Source organism: Apodemus sylvaticus, chromosome 1 (assembly GCF_947179515.1).
Source record: "Apodemus sylvaticus chromosome 1, mApoSyl1.1, whole genome shotgun sequence".
In the NCBI taxonomy this organism is placed as follows: domain Eukaryota; kingdom Metazoa; phylum Chordata; class Mammalia; order Rodentia; family Muridae; genus Apodemus; species Apodemus sylvaticus.
Window position 1 is genome coordinate 126375441 of NC_067472.1, and position 22643 is coordinate 126398083.

A 22643-nucleotide genomic window follows, 5' to 3' on the forward strand; every position below is an offset into this window, starting at 1 on the left:
CCTAGAAGCTCGGCGGGGAGGCGGCGGCTGCATGAGGCTGGCGACGCGGCTCCTGTGAGCGGCGCGCGGCGGGAGCAGCGGCGGCGGGACTCGGCGCGGCCGGACGCGTGCTCCCCTCCCCCGCAGCCGGGCGGAGATCTGCCTGCCCTGCCTGCGGTGCCCGCCGCCCACCGATCGCCTCGGCCGCTGCCTCGCCGCTCTCCCTCGTCGGAGCGGCCGCTCGAGCGCCCCGGCTCGAGGCCCGCGGGGAGCGCGGCGCGGTCCGTCGTCTCGCGGAGGGGCGGCCTCCCGGCATCTTCGCGGCGACCGAGGACCGGCGGCCAGGGGGAGCGACCGGGATGGCGCGTCCGCGGCCCCGCGAGTACAAAGCGGGAGACCTGGTCTTCGCCAAGATGAAGGGCTACCCGCACTGGCCCGCCCGGGTGAGTACGGCGACCGCGCGCGCGGGCCCGCCCGCCCACCATTTTCCCTTCATGATGGCGCGCCCGCCCCCTTTCCCCATCACCTCGGCTCGAGCCCGCCTCGCGCCTGGCCGCCGCCTGGGCTGAGCCGCGAGCCGCGCTGCGCACCGGGCTCCGGGCCGAGGCGAAGGTTCCGGGCTGCGCCCTCGCCGGCTCGGCGGCCATCCTGACGCCCACGTTCGAAGGCGGGTCCGGTCGGACAGGCCCGACGTCGCCTTCCTCATGGAAGCTGGCGGGGCCCGGGAAGCGGGCCCGGGGTGGAGGCGCCGGCTCCTGGGAAGCCGCCCTGGTCCAGGCGAACGTCGAGGCAGGTAGGAGAGCGGAAGGCTGTCCCCCAGCCGGCGATCCGTCCTAGAAAGGGGTTGGTCGGTCGTGCAGAGGCCAGCGGCAGCCTCCTGGCAGCAGTCTTCCATCTCAGAGCATCCTTCATCTTCCAGACTTGTTGAGTGTTTCCTGGGCGCGATTCCCGGTGCTCCACCTGCCCTCTCACTGTCCATTTGCCTCCCTGGTGCCCTGGTTCTTAGAAACTGACACCAAATAGCCTGTCACTGGCTGGTGAAGTCAAGGAGCTCCTTGTGCCTTTTCACCTCCATATTTGTTTTAGGTCGGTTCCCGAACATTATTCTTGGCCTCGAACCAAACCCACGACAGCTCTCTTCTTCCTAAATAGCAAGACTGTCGCTAGGTTTTCTCTAGAAAGCATCTGCATTTAATACATGGCGTTCAGTATTTTTATTACGCTCCCTGACTGAGGAAGAAGCACTACGGTGTGTGTGTGTGTGTGTGTGTGTGTGTGTGTGCACCTTATGTTGGGGGAAAAAATCAATCACTTTTACCTTTAATTTGTAATTTAATAGTTGACAGTTGGCTGACTGAAATAAATATAGGTAAAAGAGAGTTAAGACGGTTTGGAGACGTGTTGGCATTCTTGGGGAACAAAAATAGTCAAGGGAAGAGCTGATAAAAATTTGGAGCGTCAACTCCTGTGTTGTGTGGTAATGAAGTGAAGATAACAAGACCAAGGGGAAAATACACCCATTCATACAAGGAAGTGACATCAAGAGGGGCAGGCTGAAATTCAGCGGAGTTGAGGTAATGGATAGACATAGTCATTTTGAAATCGTTTGTTCTGGCATGATTTTAAATTGGAAATGACACTGGGCCAGGAACTTAGGGGATCTGGAGAGTGGTTCAGGCACTCTTAGGAACACATCATTTTGACTGCCTGCAATTCCCTTTCTGTAACTTTAAGCATCTCCAGAATTCCTTCCAACACTAACAACCTCAGGCATCAAGAGGAAAAAAAAAGTCTTACTCAGATTCCACTCGACTGTGATAAATTCTTCATGTATGAACTCCAAGTCCTTAAATAAGGCAAACTTTCAAAGTAGAATTACTGATTGTTATTGTTTGGTTATTTGTTTGCTTTAATCTTACAAAATAGTGTATAATACTTGAAGGGCAAGATTGGCAACTTTAGGGGTCTTTTAAGGAGTCCCTGTATGTACTCATCAAGCAAACAGCTCTGTGAGGTTGTATGTGTATACTCAAAAGTGAAAGGTCATAGTTATGTCATAGAATCTTGTCACGGAAAAGTATCTTCTGAGGATCAAAAAGAAAATGAGACTCAACAGTCTCATTAACTTACTGCTGACACAGCTGACCACCTGTGGTAATTAGTAAAACAAAACTGCTATGAGAAAGTATTTCTAGTTGTATAAAGAAATTCCTAGAAGGTATAATTCCAAACCAATATAAGGGAAATTAGAAGGCAAAAGCCTTCAGGTTTTCAGATTTAAAACAATGCATGGAGGAAAAGTCCATGTGTTCACATTTGCCTTCTTCTTTTTTTCTTTTCTTTTCTTTTTTCTGGAGCTGAGGACCAAATTCAGAGTCTTGCGCTTGCTAGGCAAGTGTTCTACCACTGAGCTAAATCTCCAACCCCCAAACACCCCCACATTTACCTTCTGAAAGAATGTTCTAAGGCTCACAAAAACTATAGCAACATTTTGCATTTTTCAAGTAAAGGTAAAGATTAAGAGAAAAACGTATTTGGGGCCCTACTCTTGATTAATTATTCTTGATCACATATGTTCTCATTTTCATCTCAACTTTACACAGCATTGCCCTCCTCCTATACCTGCTTCTGACTTTGAAGGCTGATATCTTAAAAATGCTAACTGGAACATGAATCTTATTTGCATTTCCAATACTTTCACCTTTTATAGAAGCTAGCAATACTTGAGGCCCCAAAGAATCAAACATAAGGTGGGAAGGTAGGTTTTTTTTTTTCATACTGTAGGAAGGAGCTTTTGAAAAGTCAGAGCTGGTCTATAGAAGAATGGAAGAATAATTTCCTTGCTTCTGAGGAAGATTTTTGGTTCAGGGAAGCACCTTGTGAGAAATGTGGGTCAACAGGATGCATAGGAAGAGCTGGATTCCACTCCTGGCGGGCCTTGATGCTTAGTGGTCTGGCTCTCCTCCGGTAATCTCTGCTGCGTTCCAGTTGAGTAATAATTCTCGCTGTGGAGAGCTTATTAGTCTCCTTTGTCTGTGCTTTCATTTCCTTCAGCCCAAAAGACCAGTCTAGTGTCATGCAATATTTTGAAAGACAACATTCAAATGACTTTTACTATAGTAAATTGTTTTAATTATTCTACTTTATTGTTTCCCTTTACCTAATTTATAAGTTGAACTTTTTCATAGTTGTATGCATTTCAAGAAAAAATAAAGACGATGTTATAGGATTTGGTACTGTCTCATTTTAGATATTCACTATGAATCTTGAAGCGTACTGAGATAAGGAGCTACTATAACCCAAAGCAGTATGCTTGAGCAAGTGTCCCTACTTTTTCCTTTATAAATTTATAACTTACGTTGTACAATTATACCATTTTAAGTTCATATCTGGCAGTTTTCAGCCCCTTCATAGATGTGTTAATTTTCTCAATATTTTACCATGAAAAATGGTAAGAGAAGTTCAATTATACAGTGAACATCCATGTATCTTTCACCTAGATTTGTATCAATTATACTGTAGTTTATCATCTCATATATCAGCCAATCCTTTTATCCATATAGCAGTCTACCCTAATTTGATTTATTTCAACATAAGTTGTAGGCATTATTATAATTTACTCTTAGACAGTTAAATATGCTTGTCATTAACAAAAGGTCAACATGTTTAATGAATCATTTTTCCTTATGTGCACTCACTAAATTTGACCAATATATAACCTAGATTATATGTGACACAATAAAAATACCTACCAAGATATAAATTAGTTGCAGTAACTATAAAATGTCTCTTGTGTCTCTTCCTGGCAGACCTGTCTTCCTCCCTTTTCTCCCAACATTTGTCTGTGGGTTTTTTATTTGTTTGTTTGTTTTGAGACAGGTCTTCTCTGGCTGTCCTGGAACTCACTCTGTCGACCAGACTGGCCTCGAATTCAGAAATCCGCCTGCCTCTGCCTCCCAAGTTCTGGGATTAAAGGCATGCGCCACCACTGCCTGGCTACGTCTGTGTTATTTTAACATTAAATAGCAAGCTGTATAGGCTTTAAAAACTAGCTCATTTGTGCATAAGGATTTGCTAGCTTAATACTACAAAAAAAAAAGTGCACTAGACAAGGATCTGAACTCTTGATTATCCTGTTAGTAAAATTGGAGCATCCCTAATATATGTAAATTTATCTTAAAATATAATACATCCTTTTATTTTATACTACTACTATGTGCATTATAAAATAAACACCAAAGTGACTCAAAGGAGATGAGGTAAAGATATTTTATGGTTCAAATGTTTTATTGTCAAAATATTAACAGTAACATATTAGATTCATATTTTTAAGACTTAGTTTTTAGAATATTTTTGGCCTGCACTTTGTGGGACCCAATTGATCAGATGGCCTTGTAGTTTTTAATCTTCTAAAGAGTTTTTGGTTTGGTTTTGTTTGGGGCGGGGTTGTAGATTACACTTGCCAATTGATCCATTTTTAAAAGTTGTTTCCTGTATTCATTAGCATTACCTGTATGAACTTTCTTAGTCGTTTGTCTGTTTGGTGAGAGGTACTTGAATTAAATATTCCATAATTCTGTTCAACCAGACTCTTACAACTGTAAATCCTAGTAAGCCTAAGGTAAATAAATACAACTGTCCTGAGTAAGGACATTTATGTTTGTTTATATATTAAATGATAGTAAAACTTAATTTAAAAAATTAAAATAGGAAGTGTTTTCTTTCCATACACCACCCCATTCACCTGTGTGTGAGTTATTGAGCACTCTGCTACTGAGGATAGAGAATAGCCTCAAAGCTTTTGTGCTTGAATGAAGAGCTTTTTTAAATTAGAAAACTTGATATGATGGACTTCAGTGGTAAATCATGTGCTTTGCCATCCCTAGTTCCTCCCCTCTGCCCCAAGTTATTTTCAGGCATGTCAGCCCATGCCTTTAGTCCTACTACTCAGGAGGCTACCACAGGAAGATAGCTTGAGTCCAGAAAGTTCAAGGACAGTCTGGCTAACAGAGTGAGACACACACCTCTTTCCCATCTCAAAGTTTCAGTGAATATATTTTTATATTAACTCTTAAACACTGTTCATAAGTAATTTATATATTCACTTTCAAAATCTGCTTTTTTTATATGTTATTTTTTTATAACTATTCTTTTTTTAATTTTTATTGGATATTTTATTTATTTACATTACCAATTCCCCCCTCCCAGAACCCCCATCCCATCCCCCCTCCTCCTGCTTCTATGAGAGTGTGCTCCCACCTCCTCACCCTCGCATTCCCCTATACTGGGGCATCAAGCCTTAACAGGACCAAGGGCCTCTTCTCCCATTGATGCCTGACAAGCCCATCCTCTGCTACATATAGGGCTGGAGCCGTGGAACCCTCCATGTGTACTCCTTGGTTGGTGGTTTAGACCCTGGAAGCTCTGGTTGTTCTTTTTATGGGATTGCAAACCCATTCAGCTCCTTCAGTCCTGTCTCTAACTCCTTCATCAGGGACCCCATGATCAGTTCAATGGTTGGCTGTGAGCATCTGCCTCTGTATTTGTCAGGTTATGGCAGAGCCTCTCAGGAGACAAACTATAGCAGTCTCCAGTCAGCATGCACTTCTTGGCATCCACAATAGTGTCTGGGTTTGGTGACTGTATGCAGGATGGATCCCCAGGTGGGGCAGTCTCTGGATGGTCTTTCCTTCAGTCTCTGCTCCACACTTTGTCTCCATATTTGCTCCTGTATTTTGTTCCCCTTTCTAAGAAGCACCCGCACTTTGGTCTTCCTTCTTCTTGAGCTTCATGTGGTTTGGGAATTGTGTCTTGGGTATTCTGTGCTTTTGGGCTAATATCCACTTATCAGCGAGTGCATACCCTGTGAGTTCTTTTGTGATTGTGTTACCTTACTCAGGATGATATTTTCTAGTTTTATCCATTTGCCTAAGAATTTTATGAATTCATTGTTTTTAATAGCTGAGTAGTACTCCATTATGTAATTGTACCACATTTTCTGTATCCATTCCTCTGTTGAGGGACATCTGGGTTCTTCCCATTTTCTGGCTATTATAAATAAGACTACTATGAACATAGTGGAGCATGTGTCCTTGTTATATGTTGGAGCATCTTTTGGGTATATGCTCAGGAGTGGTGTAGCTGGGTCCTCAGATAGTAAGTACTATGTACAGTTTTCCGAGGAACTGCCAGACTGATTTCCAGAGTGGTTGTACCAGTTTGCAGTCCCAACAATGGAGGATTATTCCTTTCTCCACATCCTCAACTTTATCTGCCAAAATTAAACACACTTTAATGGCTACTTTGTGGCCTAGCAGTCTGTTGTCTTAGAGAACAAGAAAAGATAAGTGTTTATGTCTAGCAAAAGGTCTAAAAGTGTTTGCACCCATCTGCATATTTATAATAGACTAGTAGAAACAACCAAATGCCCCTCAGAGGAGACTCTGTACTGTGCCAAGTATTACTGATACAGAGACCCACAAAAACTATAAAGGTGAGCCAGAGAAGGCCGGCATGACAGTAGACTGAGTAGAATCCTGTTTACATAATGTTCAGAAACAAACAAAGCTTCATAGTGATGGTGAGCATCCCGTGGGAGCCGCCCGCACCACAGCTGTCCTGTGCCTTCATCTCCTGGCGCTGGAGAAGCCAGGGCGCATGGAAAGCTTGTCAGGAATCAGTTGTAATTTTTAGAAACACCTTTTGGGGCAATATGTGGTATTGCAACCTCTCTCACACATTTTGTATGAGGTGTGGAGACAGAAAGTGGTCCTATAAGCTACATGGATTCCAATTTCACTGTTTTTAGTATTCAGTGTTTTGTTTTCCTTTTTCTGCTGGAGATTTAGCCCAATGGTAGTGCTCACTTAGCAATGGGAAGCCCTAAGTTCCGTCCCGAGGCACTGGAAGACAGAAAGAAGTAGGTTTAATTTGCCACTTTACAACTTTCTCTCAGGTCTCCTTTCAGTTCTGGTTTCAGCTGGTTTCTTTACTTGCATTTGTCTTTCTGTTCCTTTCTTACTAGATCACTTTGGGTTATGTTTTGGATCTGTCTCAACCTCTGTCACTTGATAGAACTTTGCAGAAAAACATTTACCTTACCCTTCTGTATTGCTTGAAGTCCTGAACTCTTACTGAAATTTTGTTGAGTATTTCTTCTGTGTAGGGCACAATACTAGGTGAGATTTTAAATTTACGGCATGGTAAAGCCATAAGTATCAAGTATTTGTGTAACCTTTACTAATGTAAACCTTTGGTGTTGGTTCCTTACCATAACACTGTCCAGGAGGCAGTGTCATGTGTTTGCTTGTCTTCCTTTGACAGTAAAGTACTAGTAGATAAGACTTCCTTTCTGGAAAACAGGCCACACATTTTCAAGAATTTAAGTTCCCATAAATCTCAGCATAAAGGAAGATATCTACAATGTTCACTACTTATACATGAGTCCAGAGAAGTTATCTTCAGGTAGTAAACATCACGGGCCTTTTCCCCAAGGGGCTGCATTGACCTTGCCAAGAAATAGGTGGGTTGTCTCATTCTTTTACATAAACTGAAAGCAAATAGGCAATTTAAATTCTTAATACCAATCTGTGCATTAATTCTCTGATGTAAAATCTCTAAGGTACTGTTTATAACTCTTTCGGAAGGTGACTGATAGTTTAGATCTGTATAAAACTTTATTAGACGTGTCCATGATGGGCTGGAGAGATGGCTCAGTGGTTAAGGGATCTGGCTGTTCTTCCAGAGGACCTGGGTTCAATTCCCAGCACCCACACCATGGCTGATAACAACCCATAAATTCAGCTCCAAGGATCCAATACCCTCTTATGGTCTTGGGCATTTCATGCATGTAGTGTACAGGCACACATATAGGTGAAACGCTAATACATATAAAAAAAAATAGAAGTGTCCATGAGCCAGGCAGTGGTGGTACATGCTTTTAATCCCAGCACTTGGGAGGCAGAGGCAGGCAGATTTCTGAGTTCAAGGCCAGCCTGGTCTACAGAGTGAGTTCCAGGACAGCCAGGGCTATACAGAGAAACTGTCTCAGAAAACCAAAAATTAAAATAAAATAAAATAAAATAAAATAATAATAATAAATGTCCATGAGTGTCAAAGCAGTATAGGCTGGTCAGCAGGAGCTCATTTTCTATTGTTAAGAATATCCAAAGGTTAGACAAGAGTCTTGTCTGCTTGGTATGGTTGCTGGTGTAGGCCTTTCTGCTCACTTCAAGTGTGTTACTGGGAACATGATCTCCAGCTTGTCAACTGTCATTCGGAGACTAGGTAAAGGAAATATATAAGAATGTGAAGATGTAGCCCAGCAGTGGTGATGTGTGACTTAAATTCCAGCACTCATGAGGCAGAGGCAGTCAGGAATTTGAGGCCAGCATGCTCTACAGAGAAAGTTCCAGGACAGTCAGGACTATACATAGGAACTCTGATTTGAAAAACAAACAAACAAACAAACAAACAAACAAATATATGTGAAAATCATTTAGGGCAGTTTTGTTTGTGAATATATTTTAAATCAAGGCTTAATTTTGTGTGCCTTTTAATTATTACTTTTTAATTATTTATCTTTATTATATTTACAAACACCAGTAGACTTTTTGAAATACCAGTGTCTTTCACAATACGTAGAAATGCTGTTTATAAAAGACTATTTTAATGGCCTTTTCATCTAAAATTTTTGACTCAATAATATAAACTGTACTATTACCAATTTTTAAAAATAATAGATTGAATTTTATATTATAGTTACTAGTTTCTCCTAGTAAAAAGTTGTAATATGCTATGCAAACAGTATTCATTGTAAAAAGATTACTATCACAGTACCTAGTTATAACCAACTTGAATATGTACTTAGAATGGTTATAATTTATAATAGTTCCTGTTATACAACATAGGTTATTTCAATTTATAACTATATTACAAGACTTAGAAAATTCTAAATCATTATTTTATTTGAGACACCTCTAGAAATTCTATTTCTGAGTCAAGGGACGTGTATGCATTTTGGAGTTCTGGATTTATATTACTAAAATTGCTTTAACAGAGAAGTTTTGACTCCCGCATGTTTATTAGTAAAAAAATTAAATACCTGTTTTCCTTCTAATTAAAAATAAATAACTTGACTTTTTAAGTGTCTAGCATGCATAATGCTCTAGGTTCTATCTTCAGCACCAATAAATAAATAAATCTGTCAATTTAATAAATGCTCACATGTACCTGAATAAAGTTATTTAATTATGATTATCTCTAAGTATATATATATATATGTGTGTGTGTATATATATACACACATGTATGTATTTATTTTTTGATAATAGGATAAAGTAAATATAATAATACTTTTTACTCCCAAGACTTATCTTAAATGCACTAAGAATTATCCAGTTAATGAATATCTTATTTTTATTATTGTTTTAAAACAGAGTTTCCTATTTTCCAGGCTGTCCTCAAATCCATTCTGAAATAATAAATGACTTTAAACGCTCTTTGCATTGTAAACCCTCTGAGTACTTGGACTGTAGATGTGCATTACCATGTTCAGTCACAGAGCGCTGGGAGTCAAACTGTGCGATTTCTAAGCAAACACTCTGCCATCTATCTTAATCCCTGACTGTTAAGAATGACTTAAGAGGATAACAAGTGTGACATTAGATTGCATGAAACAACTGAAGGAACATTTGAAAATACGTAAGAATATCAGATAGATGGATGGGTGGATAAATGGATGGATAATGGATGGATGGATGGATGGATGGATGGATGGATGGATGGATGGATGGATGGATAAGATGGATGGACGGACAGATGGACGAACAGATGGAGTCCAGCATCTATGAAGCTGACAATCTTAAATCATAGAGCATTCATTATAGTGGTTTGTATTATATGTCTCTAGTCCATCTCTTTAAAAGCTCTTTTATATAAGGTAATGTAAAATTAAGTGAGGCATTAGTTATGTATTTAGACAGATTAGAGAGCTATTAAAATCAATTCTGAGTTAGATGCACAGTATTATTTACTTAGGTGAAGGTTTCAAAACCTGCATGTGTAAGAGAACAGGTACTCTGAACATCAGGTAGGCTAATTAAGAGTATTTAGTTGCTGGAGCCTTTAAGTTGTAAGACTATTAACCAGTGTAGTTTCTACCAATTTACTGCATTCCTGATCCTGAGAACATTTTTCTGAATTTCCCTGCCATCTATATGGTAACTTTTCAGTCTAATTAAAATGGAGTTAGTAAATAATTTTCTATCTCTTCTCTGCCCAAATACAAATTGATTACAATTAGTTTGGCAAATAACTATGTGATTACAGAGAACTACATAGAAGGAAAGGAAGAAGAAAGGAAAAGAAAGATAAATTCAAACCTACAGGATAACATCCCCCAGATACTGAGGCAACCAAACATCTATTTTACCACTGTTTTGGTTTACTAGGCTGAGCATACCTTTCACAACAAGAAGAATGATAACATCTCAAATCATTTTCCTAGGGATTCACTTTTAAATTATGCATGAAAGAACTATTTAGTGACTAGTCAGTTACTTCCTAAGAGCACCCAACTCTCTACTTAGGAAAGAAAGAAAGAAAGAGAGAGAGAGAGAGAGAGAGAGAGAGAGAGAGAGAGAGAGAGAGAGAGAGAGAGAGAGAGAGAGAGAGAGAAAGAAAGAAAGAAAGAAAAAAGAAAGAAAGAGAGAGGCTAGTAAAAATCTCAGTAAATGTTTTGTATGGCTTGGTGGGTCTGTTTTTCAACAGTTTCCTTATGATTTTATAATTATTTTGGCACTAGGTTCTGGGAATTGTGGGGCCTTCCTATTGTAAGATTTTCAAGAGTAATGAACCATTTCTAGAGAATCCACATAGCTTCAGAATTTGGGGGGCAAGACATGGCCATTTTGGTGCACAAGTGGGTCACTAAATGAACCAATCAACCTTCCTGCTTGGTCACTGGAACGCAAGCTCCATAAAAATGTTGGTGATAGTTTAAGAAGTGATGCCCGGTTTCCACAGAATAGTATGCATAGTCAACGATAGCAGCAGTGCTTCTCGTGCGGGCACTAGAAAATCCTCGGTAACACAGTAGTAATTTCTAATGCAAGATATGCTTAAGATTAAAGTTATTAAAAGTGTGGTTCAGTAGTGCTTAGCACATATAAAAATAAGCTTCACAGAAGATTGAAAAAATTATGTAGGCAGGAATGTCAGAAAAGAACCTCCTTTTTTGATTCTGAAGTAGAAACTTTGTACTAGTGACATCTTTCAAAGGAAATGCATATCTAGAGGGAACAATATTATAAATTCTCAGTGAGTTTTTGAATTCACATATTGAATTGATTGAAAATGAATTTTCTCTCTACCTATCTTTGATTTTCAATATGAGACCAACTTTATCAAACAAAAACTTTCTACTTTATTCGACTGCTATATGATTAACTCACTGGTTTTGAAGATGAGGACTAAAATGAGTAATTACTGCTTCACTTAGGGTTGTTTTTTGTTTGTTTTTGCTATATTCCATAGGGAAAAAATGCTCATTCCAAGCACACACACATACACACGCGCGCGCACACACACACACAAGAATTTTTTTTCCAATCTATACTTTCTGCATGTAATACAGCCTGATAGTTTTATATTTAATTTGATGTAATGTTACATTGAATACCAGTAAATCAGTTTTTACAAATTTAAAAGCACGGTTTTGTACTGTTAGGCAAAGGGGGAGTTAATCTATTGTGTGTTATATGTGTCTATATGGAATAATTGTTAGATTTTAAGAATAATGATTTAGCCGGGCAGTGGTGGCGCACGCCTGTAATCCCAGCACTCTGGGAGGCAGAGGCAGGCAGATTTCTGAGTTCGAGGCCAGCCTGGTCTACAGAGTGAGTTCCAGGACAGCCAGAGCTACACAGAGAAACCCTGTCTCAATAAAACCAAATCCAAAAAAAAAAAAAAGAATAATGATTTACTAACATTCCTGAATTGCGTATTTTAATACAACTACAGTCTTATATCAAAGTCATAAATAAAAGAAATGAAAGTGATATTGTGTTAGATATTTTAATCATCCAGGCCTATATATCCTTGTATTCAAAGGCTCTAAAATACAAGCTCAAACTTTTCTACTTTCCTCATCTTTCTAATTTTTTAACTGTAATATATTTATAACTACCTCAAAGCTGTTATAATTTTATGTATATCACATGTTAAGAGTAAAAAGTACTATGTCTTTACTAATTGCTATTTATACAGAGTCTGACTGTATAATGTTCCCTTGCTAATATTGAGGCTCTGGAATTTGCTTGGGTTTACAGTGCCAAACTGTTAAAGTGTCAGACCATCTGTGACTAAGGATGCAGAGTTTTGTTATGTTCGCAAAAGGCAAGTTTGTGGAATACAGACAGTGGAAGGGAAGGACCAGTTCTGAGAAGTTACCCTCTTACCTCTACAAGCACTAGAGCACTTAAACACAAAAGAAGCAAATGTGTGGGGAGAAGATGTTTAAAGGAGAAAATTTGAAGCATTTATATAATATTTGTGCACCACTAATCAGCACTGAAGCCCTATATAATATTATTATCCTTCCCTTTTACAAATGGAAAAAACCTAAAGTCTAGAGAGATTCTAAGTATCTCCCCTCAGTTGCCCAATTATAGTAACTGATATACTGAAAACTGTCTCTAGTACTTACTTTATATCCAGTGAATTGTGTGCTTATATCTGGCAATACAAGTTTATTCATCTTTTTCATTCAAAAGCAGTTGAGCACCTGTACACTGGTCTAGAGGCAGGGTTTATATGTTTAGAATCTGACAAAGACCTTGTGTTCAGGCATTGCTTAAATACCTGAGGAGATGGTGTGTGCTACCAAGTATGTGGAGTGCAGACTAGATACTTCTGTGTTACACAGAATATTCTGAGAAAAGCCCTTTAATAAAATGGCATTTAAATACAGACCCTTAGAGAAAGATCACTAAATCCTGAATGAGCTACTTTTACATTTTGTTCTATTGCTTCTTCCCTTCCTGCAGGCAGTTTTGAAAACTTTAATAAAAAGTTAAATGGTGGTACTTTCTGAAATGTACGGTTTAAGGTTTGTTGTTTTAGAGAAGATGAGAAATTTAAATGTATTATTCTAGGCACCCAACTAAGTTGCTTAGATTACACTCAGTTAATAGAAAGTGCTTTGCTGAATTTGATGCTCTTATCTACCCGTGTAACATAGAGGAGGAAGTGAGAGTAAATGAAGCCACTATGGGTCTGACAATTAGAAATGGTGGTACATTACACATACTATAAAACCATCATAACCATATCTTGGTTGTTACAGGACTTTCTATTATTAGAGCAGTGCCCTAGGCTGCAAAGAAAAAGACCACTATTCCAATTGAAGAGTCTCAACAAGGCAAAACTTGACTCTTAATCTAGAGGGTATACCACTCACAAAAGTAGAAGAGCAAGAGGGTTCAGGAAGTGCACCTAAAGTTTGTTCTAATGCAGGCGGTGACTGGGTCTTTCCCCATTGGCTGGAATCCAATCCCATAGTCTTTTCACAATTTGTTAGGTTTAAAAGAATCCACATAAAAGAAATGGAGAAAAGCTGGTTGAGGTGTGCAACTTAATTCATTTAAGTTCTGAGAATGCCACATGACCTTTGTGTAAACAAAGATTTTGCCCAGTGGGAGTGTTTTTAAAATTTGCACTAAAGTCTTAACAGGTAGGGTAAATAAAAAGACTTGACTTCCTTATCAGAAACACAAATTTTACAGTGTTTAATAGAAAAATTAAGATTAATATTTAATTTTTGTATACTATGTGGCTCAGGCCTAGAACTTTTAGCTTTTCTACATCAGTTCCTTGTTAATAGAGCACGTACCAGCTTAATAACCACACACAAGTGAACGGTTTAGTAATGTAATATCACCATCTATCTTTAGATCTAGAAATTATTTCCTCCTATAAAAATAAAACTCTATGTCCATTTAATAGTAACTCTCCATTTCCTACCTGCTAACCCCTGGCAACAGTCTCTATGTATGTGATTTGTCTAGGCATCTCACATAAGAAGAATGATACATTATATATATTTTTGTGACTAGCTTATTTCATTTAGCATAATTTCTCAAGATTCATCCGTGTTGTGTCGGAATCCTTTTCTCTTTTAAAGACCAAATAATGTTCCTTTGTGTGAGTCAAGAATTGGAGTCCTAGGAGAGAGGACAGATTCTAGCAAGGGTATATAGTAGGTATAGCGACTTACCCTCCAAAAACCAAATAGAAAAGGTTATGATTAAGTATTTCTTAATCAGGGTTACTTACCATTGCTGTGATAAAACACCTTGGTGGAAAGCAAGTCAGGGAGAAAGGGTTTATTTGCTTAGCTCTTTATACTCCCCCCCCCCACACCTTATTTATTAGCGTTATAATACCTCATCCATAATGACATTAGCTTTCTAATCACAGAACGCACAATCATGTGACTTTAAAACTGTAACATACATTGCTGATTCCTTCCTTCTGCTTGCTTATTCTGTCAAGAACATATGTCCATCAAAATCATTTTTATTTTGTTTTATTTATTTTTATGTTAAAGATTTTGAAAGATAACAAAACTACTTTTATATTTTACCCTTAAAAGATACTTTACAGAGGGATGCATTAAATCCTCAGAATGGTATTATTACTACTGTAGATTAAATTTTTGAGGTATTTGATAGACTATGAAATTTGTGCATTGATTCAGTGATTTTTGACATTTGTCTAGTATTTTCTAGTACATATGTTCCTGTTTACAGAGTTAAATAATCTTAAATCTGAAATTACATAAAGCATCTCTCTCACTGGTCTTTGTATTATTTCTTCCTTCCCCAGAAGTTTTGTGATCTTTTGTGTTGATCTTCACCTTCATCCACAGCTAGTCTTTTTAGCATCTTACCAACATCTGTGCTTCTTAAAACACTTTTAGTCAGTGAAGAAAAATAGAATGTTAATAATGATGACATAAAATGCGAAAATCCAGACCGGAGTCTATAAAACCCCAACACCTAGAATCAGTGCTGCAGAGAACAGACTAACCAACAGAGCCAGACTTTGAGGCATATAGCCAAAGCAAAAAAATAAATTATTAGAGATAAAATGATAATTAATGAAGTATACTGTAGGAGAGTCAACTTTCTGAAACATGAATGCCAAAAGACAGAACAAATAATTTAAAGTTATCAGGAAAAAGCTTTAGATTTACTTTAAAAGAAAAATCTGCATTTAGAGCTAGGTAGTATTTAACATTTTTACAAAACACATTGTTGAAGTCTTAGACTTATAATTCTGAGTAGTTCCAATCAATTAACTGTGTTGGGATTTTGGATTTTGATTGGATTTCAATTCCATTGTGTATTAATATGGGAAGAATTGACATAATAGTGAGGTTTCTTACTTACGAATGTAGTTTATTTACTTCTCTGTTTATTTAGGCCTTTTCATTGTCTGTGGTGAGAAGTCTGGTGTAAGTCTAATAGGTCTGCCTTTATATATTACTTGACCTTTTTCCCTTACTGCTTTTAATATTCTTTCTTTGTTTAGTACATTTGGTGTTTTGATTATTATGTGTCAGGAGGACTTTCTGTTCTGGTCCAATCTATTTGGAGTTCTGAAGGCTTCTTGTATGTTCATGGGTATCTCTTTCTTTAGGTTAGGGAAGTTTTCTTCTATAATTTTGTTGAAGATACATACTGGCTCTTTAAGTTGGGAATCTTCACTCTCTTCTATACCTGTCATCCTTAGGTTTGGTCTTTTCATTGTGTCCTGGATTTCCTGGATGTTTTGAGATAGGAGATTTTTGCATTTTGCATTTTCTTTGACTGTTGTGCCAATGTTTTCTATGTGCACCTGAGATTCTTCTATCTCTTGTATTCTCTTATTGATGCTTGCATCTATGACTCCTCCCGGAGGAATTTAGGTATGTAGCTCTGTGGTCCAGGATCAGCTTTAGGCGCAGACAGAAATCAGAAGCCACCAGTCCCAGGCTGCCGTTGGGTTTCTATGTCCTGAGGGTTAAGGGCAGATCCCTCTGAGCAGCAGGGGTGTTCCTACCTGCACTCACAGGCCTGTCCACACTCCTGGGAAGCTAGCTATCTCCCTGTGCCACCTGGGTATGAGCCCTGTGTCAGAGAATCTTCTCCAGCTTCAGACAGAAACTGGAAGGCTCCTGTCTCCAAAAATTTTCAAAGAGTAATTATAAAGATAAGGTAAGATAGTTTAGACTCAGAAAAAGGGGATTCAGAATCTGGTCCATAGATGATGCAATCCACAGTAGGTGACAACTGTGGGATTATAAATAGGGGAGTATTTTAAAGAGATGCTGACATGCTTAGTTAGTCACATGAATTGTTTCAGAGTTTTATTTTGTTTTTGACAAATAGCCAAAACAGTTTAAACAGCATTTGTTTTTGTTCACAGCTTTAGATATTTCAGTCTGTAGTCATCTGGTTGTGTTTGTACCTGAAGGAGGAAGAACATCATAGTAAAGGCCATGATCGAACAGAGCTCTGCTTGCTCAGTGTCGCCAAGAAGCAAGTGGGGAGTAGCAATGTGGGATCAGGGACAAGTTCCTACCCTTCAAAGGCACGCCTCCAATTATCCACTTCCTCTAGCTAGCCTACAGATCTACTCACTTCTAATAGTTAATTTGTTGATTAGGTCAGAGCCTCATAATCTAATCATCTCTGAAAATGCCCTCACAAGCACACCCAGAGAAGTTCTTTCCTAATTTCCTGGGTATATTTAATCTTCATCAAGTTGACAAGATTAATATCACATCAGATATTCATATGAGTTAACTGTCATAACATCTATGTAAAACCAAACATCTATTTTTACACCTTATATAGATGTCAGGTGAAAGTGTGAAGAGTTTTTAGGATGTATATGAGAGTATCATTATGTCCCAGGCGTAGGGAAGAATTTTGTGACAAGATAGAGGGGATGAGCTATAAAAGGAGAGATTTATAGATTTGAGCTCATTAAAAATAAATTTTAAAAAATTCCATAATGTAATTGCAAAGGTAAATAAGATTGAAAAGGATGCTCACTATACATGGAACCTATAAAGCTTTTTGAGTGTATTTAATGAGTCAAGTAGACAAAGACAACAACGAGAAAAGCTGCATGAACATCCATTCTATTGAAGAAGTACATAAGGTCTAAGTTTATAAAAGTGCTCGCAGAAATGCAAATTAGTATCACTATGGGAATGCCAGAAATTAAGAAATTTGTAAGTATCATAAATTGCTGATGATGTAACTCCAAAGAGCTTCTTTAACACAACTGATGGATTGTGTAAGGTTCCAGCCACTTTGGAAAACAATTTATATTGTGAAGTAGAATGTTACATGCTTTCTGACTCAGCATCTATAGTTTTCATGGCACATATATTCCTATCTCTAGAGGACTAGGAAAGTAGCTTAGTTGGAAGGATGAAACACACACACACACACACACACACACACACACACACGATTTATAGAGTGGTTTATATGCTGTCATCCAAATATTCAATAATGGATTTTTCCCAGTAGGCCAAGGATACAGTAGTTGTTTAGTCTATGCGACAGGATGTCTCAGCAATCTCACACTGGTGCTAGAGTCTCCAAGGAACCATAGAGAGCTGTTGTTCTGCAGTCTATGCTGGAATCCTGAAGAAGCAGCTTCTAACACTAGTGAAGGAATGAATGCCTTAGCAGCAGGATAGATGCATTTGCCTGTAGAGTGTGGGCAATGGTCAGAAAACAAAGTTTCCTTCTTCCATGTCTTTTTATCTGGGCAGCCACCAAAAGATGTGGTTCAGATTTAGGATAGGCCTTTGCACCTCAGATAATCCAATCAATCCACAGATGTGTCCAGTTTCTTGGCTGATACCAGATCAGATATAGTCCTGGGTACTAGAGATTAAATGCTGAATGGTATGAAAATGTTTCTGTCCTTGTGAGATGTTTTAGTTAGAAGGGATTTATGGATAGTTTAATAATGTAACCATGTGAGAACGGGAGATGAAGCGAGCTACAGAGGGTGCTTATGATGAAATGCTGAGATGAGGACAGGAAAAGCGCATGTGTCTGCAGATAAAGGAAGAACTAGCTGAAAACGCCAGTGTTTCGGCAGATTTTATTATTCAAAAATCCATACAACTCCCTGAAGGAAAAGTGACAGCGAGGTTGGAACAGTCGAGGAGTAAGTAGACGAGTGAGGCTCATTTTCCTTCTGGTAAAAAGACACAGAAGATAGTTCTACAACGTAGACAAAAAAGCCTTAATATGTAGGCTTTTAGATTTTATAGCCTATTTAGAATTTTGTAACTGGTAAAACATCATTGGGGAATGTTGAACAGGCAAAGGAAATCTGATTTATATTTAGGAACTGAAGAATTAGAAGCTAGGTGCGCAGTTGGGGAGGATTGGGAGTAAGGATTGGGGATGTTGAATGAAAGGGCCTTTTTAGGAGGCATGTACGTGTGGGCCATAGATGACTAACGGACCAGGGGAACAGTGTGTGTGGAAAGAAGAGGCTAGTTTGGAGATGTTTCTTAGCAACATAATTGGAAGAAGTTAATGATGACCAAGATATAATGCCTTTGAAGAAGATTACATCAACAACAGTGTCTGGTAGGAAACAGCTGAGTAGACCGTGCCGCCATTGACTTATGTGGTGATCAGCAGGTTAGGCCACAAGCTCACATTTTTAGAACAACCTCAGTATGCGATCAGTAAGCTATGACGATCACTAATAGAGTAAGTGAAAATAGAGGTGACTCATGAGAAGAGGTAGTTTGTGTGGAGAGAAGGGTGTGGTATTTGAGTGAGTGGATTGATTGATATCCTGGAATTAAAAAAAAAAAAAGTTTCCAAAGACACTGACTGTCTTGGGAATGATTTGTACTAAGGAAATAGCAAATGTGGCAGAAAATAATTTTAAAAAAAAAAGACAATTCTGTAGGGAAATGAAAAAAATGATATGCATAGGGGTAGTTTGCTGAAGGGCAAATTATAATGTTATAGTGGCCAATAAAGCTCTGAACAGATGTTAACCTTCCCCATCGATCAACAAATGCAAATTTAAAAGAAAAATAACACCCAAATGCTATCAAAAATGGAAAAGGAGGCCATTTTTATACTTCGATGGAAATTTGAGTTACTACAGCCCTATTAAAAACAATTTTATCTATGATCCAACAAAGTCCTAGCAATCTATTTCATTGAGATTGTTACATAAATGTAGGATAAAAGACACTGAAAGGCAAGTTCCATGTCCATCTCTTAGGGAAAAGTGAACGTCCAGGCTCTAAAATCATTCCATTATTAGTCATTTAAAAAGTGAATTGGTCTATGCCAATTTTAAGAATTTTCATAATGAAGAGCATTTTATAAAATAAAATTCCTTCTTTTTCTTTGTGTGTGAGAATTATCACAGGCACCACTCTTCCCTCCCCCCTCCCCCCAAAACCAGCCCAACACTGTCTAAAACATTTGCTTATGGTTATGTGTATAGAAATGGAGAAAAGCATACTTTGTTGTAAGTAGTGTCTACCTGGGAGTGAGCAAGTCTAGGACAGGAAAGTAAGCCTGTCATGAACAAACATATCCCATTCATGTAGTATGGACACACACATGTAGAAGATGCAAACAGATAGTCATCACAATTACAATCTTAGGGATTATTAATTTTAAAGTACTAGTTGGTAAGTACTCACTACCTCTTTATTAACCTTTCAATGTTGGTTTAGATGGAAAAAAATCTTTACATTGGTCAAGGTTCAGTTCATTTTACTTGTGAGTAATATACAGAAATGTTACTAATTTATGCTTTTCACTAATGTTTATTTCCATGTTCATTTTGTTACTTTCATTTATCATTTTTAACCATCATCTTTATTTTGGGTATAAACTAAATAATATGAGACTAATAACATACATTGGAACAGTTTAATAGTTTAGTTCACAAATAACTATCAGTGCTTAATTGAGTATAAATTGTGAACACAATTATCTGATATCCTCTACTGTTAAACATATTTGTTCAATAGACATAGTACCATACTGTTAGGTTTTGGAAAAGAAATACATAAATTATTATTTACTTTGAATCTTAAATGGAAGTGCACTAATACCTGGCAGTTTTTTTGGGTACCTGTGTGTTTGCTAACTACCATTCATAAAATGCTATATCCAACATTGTTAGTTTTCTCTTATGCCCTTAATTTGGTCTTGCGCTATAAGCTGTTAAGACTTCTTTTCTTACTTTACTCTGCTGAGGCTGTTTTGTCATACCTACTTATGTGGTGCTGGCATTTTCTCTGCCACCTTGAGTAGGCCTGCTAATGAAAAGTTCTGAAGTCAGTTCTAGTTTAACACACAGAAATCAATAATTAATATAGTCAATTTTGTGTAATGATTGAAAACTTTGAATTTTATGTCCAGTTCTCCTTCTGAAGTAATTTGTACATGCCTCCTGAATATTACAATAGGTGAGGAATCAACTAATATTTCTGACCTTCCCTATCTTACAGACCCTTTCCCCCACATCCTTACTAGCCATATCTTCAGCCTTCAGTCACCTACCTCAGTGGAAGGGAGGTAGAAATGGCAGGAAAGTTTTTTGGGTTTGCTTGGGTACAGAGTGTTGAGCTCTGGGCTTTTTGAATGTTAAACTCCTCTGCTGTTGAAAGTTCTTACCTATACTTGACTAAAACTGGTGAGCTGGTGTTTCTGCTGCCTGGACTTGGCAACTCTTTAAAGCTAATTCTTTGCTTGTGAATTCTTTGCAATTTCTTCTTAATTACTCTGTAATTGTATTTATATTACTTACTAATCTGTTATAATGTTACCATTCCAAATTAAATACCTTCATAATAACAGATTACTCTAAAATTTAGTAGTTTAAAACAGCACGCATTATTTAATAGTTTCTGTAGGTGTGGGTATTTTGGCTCTGCATCTTCAGAAGAGCACAGTTATCTTAAGGCTCAATACAGGATACATCCACTTCTAGACACATGAGCAGTTGGAAGGATTCAGCTTCTCTTGCTTTGTTGACCTAAGGAGTTCATTTTTTTTCCTTGTTGTTAGTTAGTTTGTTTGCTTTTCAGACAGGATTTCTCTGTGTAGTCCTGGCTGTCCTGGAGCTTGCTCTGTAGTCCAGACTGGCCTCGAACTCAGATCCACGTGCTTCTACCTCCCTAGTGCTGGCATTAAAGGTATCACCATCACCACCACCACCACCACCACCACCACCAACAACAACAACAACAACAGCCTAGGAGTTCACTTCTTCATAGCTGTTAGTCAGAGGTTGTCCTGTACCCTATGCCTTGCTGGCTTAAAATATCAGTCCATAGCACAACAAAAGTCATTGTCTGATTAACCTTAGAAATGACATCTAATCATGTTTGTCATGTTTTACTCACTACTAGTATATAACTAGATCTAGCCTGTACTATAGGAAGGAGATTTTACACATAACAATGACTATCAGGCATGGCTATCACTAGGCACCAGTTTTTAAATTTTATTTTATTTTTCTACTTATTCACATTATATCTCACTCATTGCCTACCTCCCAATCACTCCCTCTCCCACAACCCTTTCCCTACTTCCCCTCCCCTTCTCCTCTGAGCTGGTGGAGGCCCCTCTGGGTATCCCCACACTGCCCCCCCAACCCTGGCACTTAAAGTCTCTGTGAGTCTCTCCCACTGAGGTCAGACAAGACAGTCCAGCTAAAAGAACATATCACATGTACAGGCAATAGCTTTTGGGATATCCCATGTTCCAGTTGTTCAGGACCCACAAGAAGACCAAGCTGCACATCTGCTACATATGTGCAGGGAGGCCTAGGTCCAGCCTATGTATGTTTTTTTGGTTGGTGGTTCAGACAGAGCCCCAAGGATTCAGGTTAGTTGACTCTGTTGGTTTCCTGTGGAGTTCTTATCACCTTTGGGGCCTGCAATGCTTCCTCCTATTCTTCCATAAGAGTCCCCAAGCTCCATCCACTGTTTGGCTGTGGGTGTCTACATCTGAGTCAGCTGCTGAGTGGAGCCTCTCAAAGGACAGCCACGCTAGACTCCTGTCTGCAAGCATAGCAGACTATCATTAATAGTGTCGTGGATTATTGCTTACCCCTGGGATGGGTCTCAAGTTAGGCCGGTGGTTGGCCATTCCCCCAGTCTCTGCTCCATCCCCAGTGCCTGCATTTCCTGTAGACAGGATAAATTTTGAGTTGAAAGTTTTGTGGGTGGTTGGTGTTTCTATCACTCCACTAGGGTTCCTGCATGGCTACAGAGGGTGTGACCTCTTCACGTTTCATATCCCCAGTGTTGTAACAGCTAACGTTACCCCCCACCCCCATTGATTCTTGGGCACATCTCTTATCCCAGATCTTGTACTAGGCACCATTTTAAAAGCAACCTACAATTTTCATACCTACAACATTCCTGGGATTACCTCGTTTTTATTTCCTTAATACAAATAAATGTACATCCTCTCAGTGATCTTTTTCCTGGTCATCTTCTAGTGGTACCAGCTTTTTTTTCCCTCCTTTTTTTCCCCTCCCTGCAGTCACCATCTTACCTCCAGGTGGCCCTCTTGAACAGGAGTTTAGAGATC

The 22643-nt window shown here is 38.8% G+C and overlaps 1 protein-coding gene across 1 annotated transcript in view; it reads left to right on the forward strand.

The window, feature by feature from the left end:
* Positions 1 to 223: 223 nt before the first annotated feature.
* The window catches only part of Hdgfl3 (HDGF like 3), a 60749-nt gene continuing 38329 nt past the window's right edge, over positions 224 to 22643 (forward strand). Inside the window, exon 1 of the mRNA XM_052159607.1 lies at positions 224 to 422. Coding sequence (XP_052015567.1) covers positions 339 to 422 — 84 coding nt within the window. The 5' untranslated portion in view covers positions 224 to 338. The remainder of the gene's footprint in view (positions 423 to 22643) is intronic.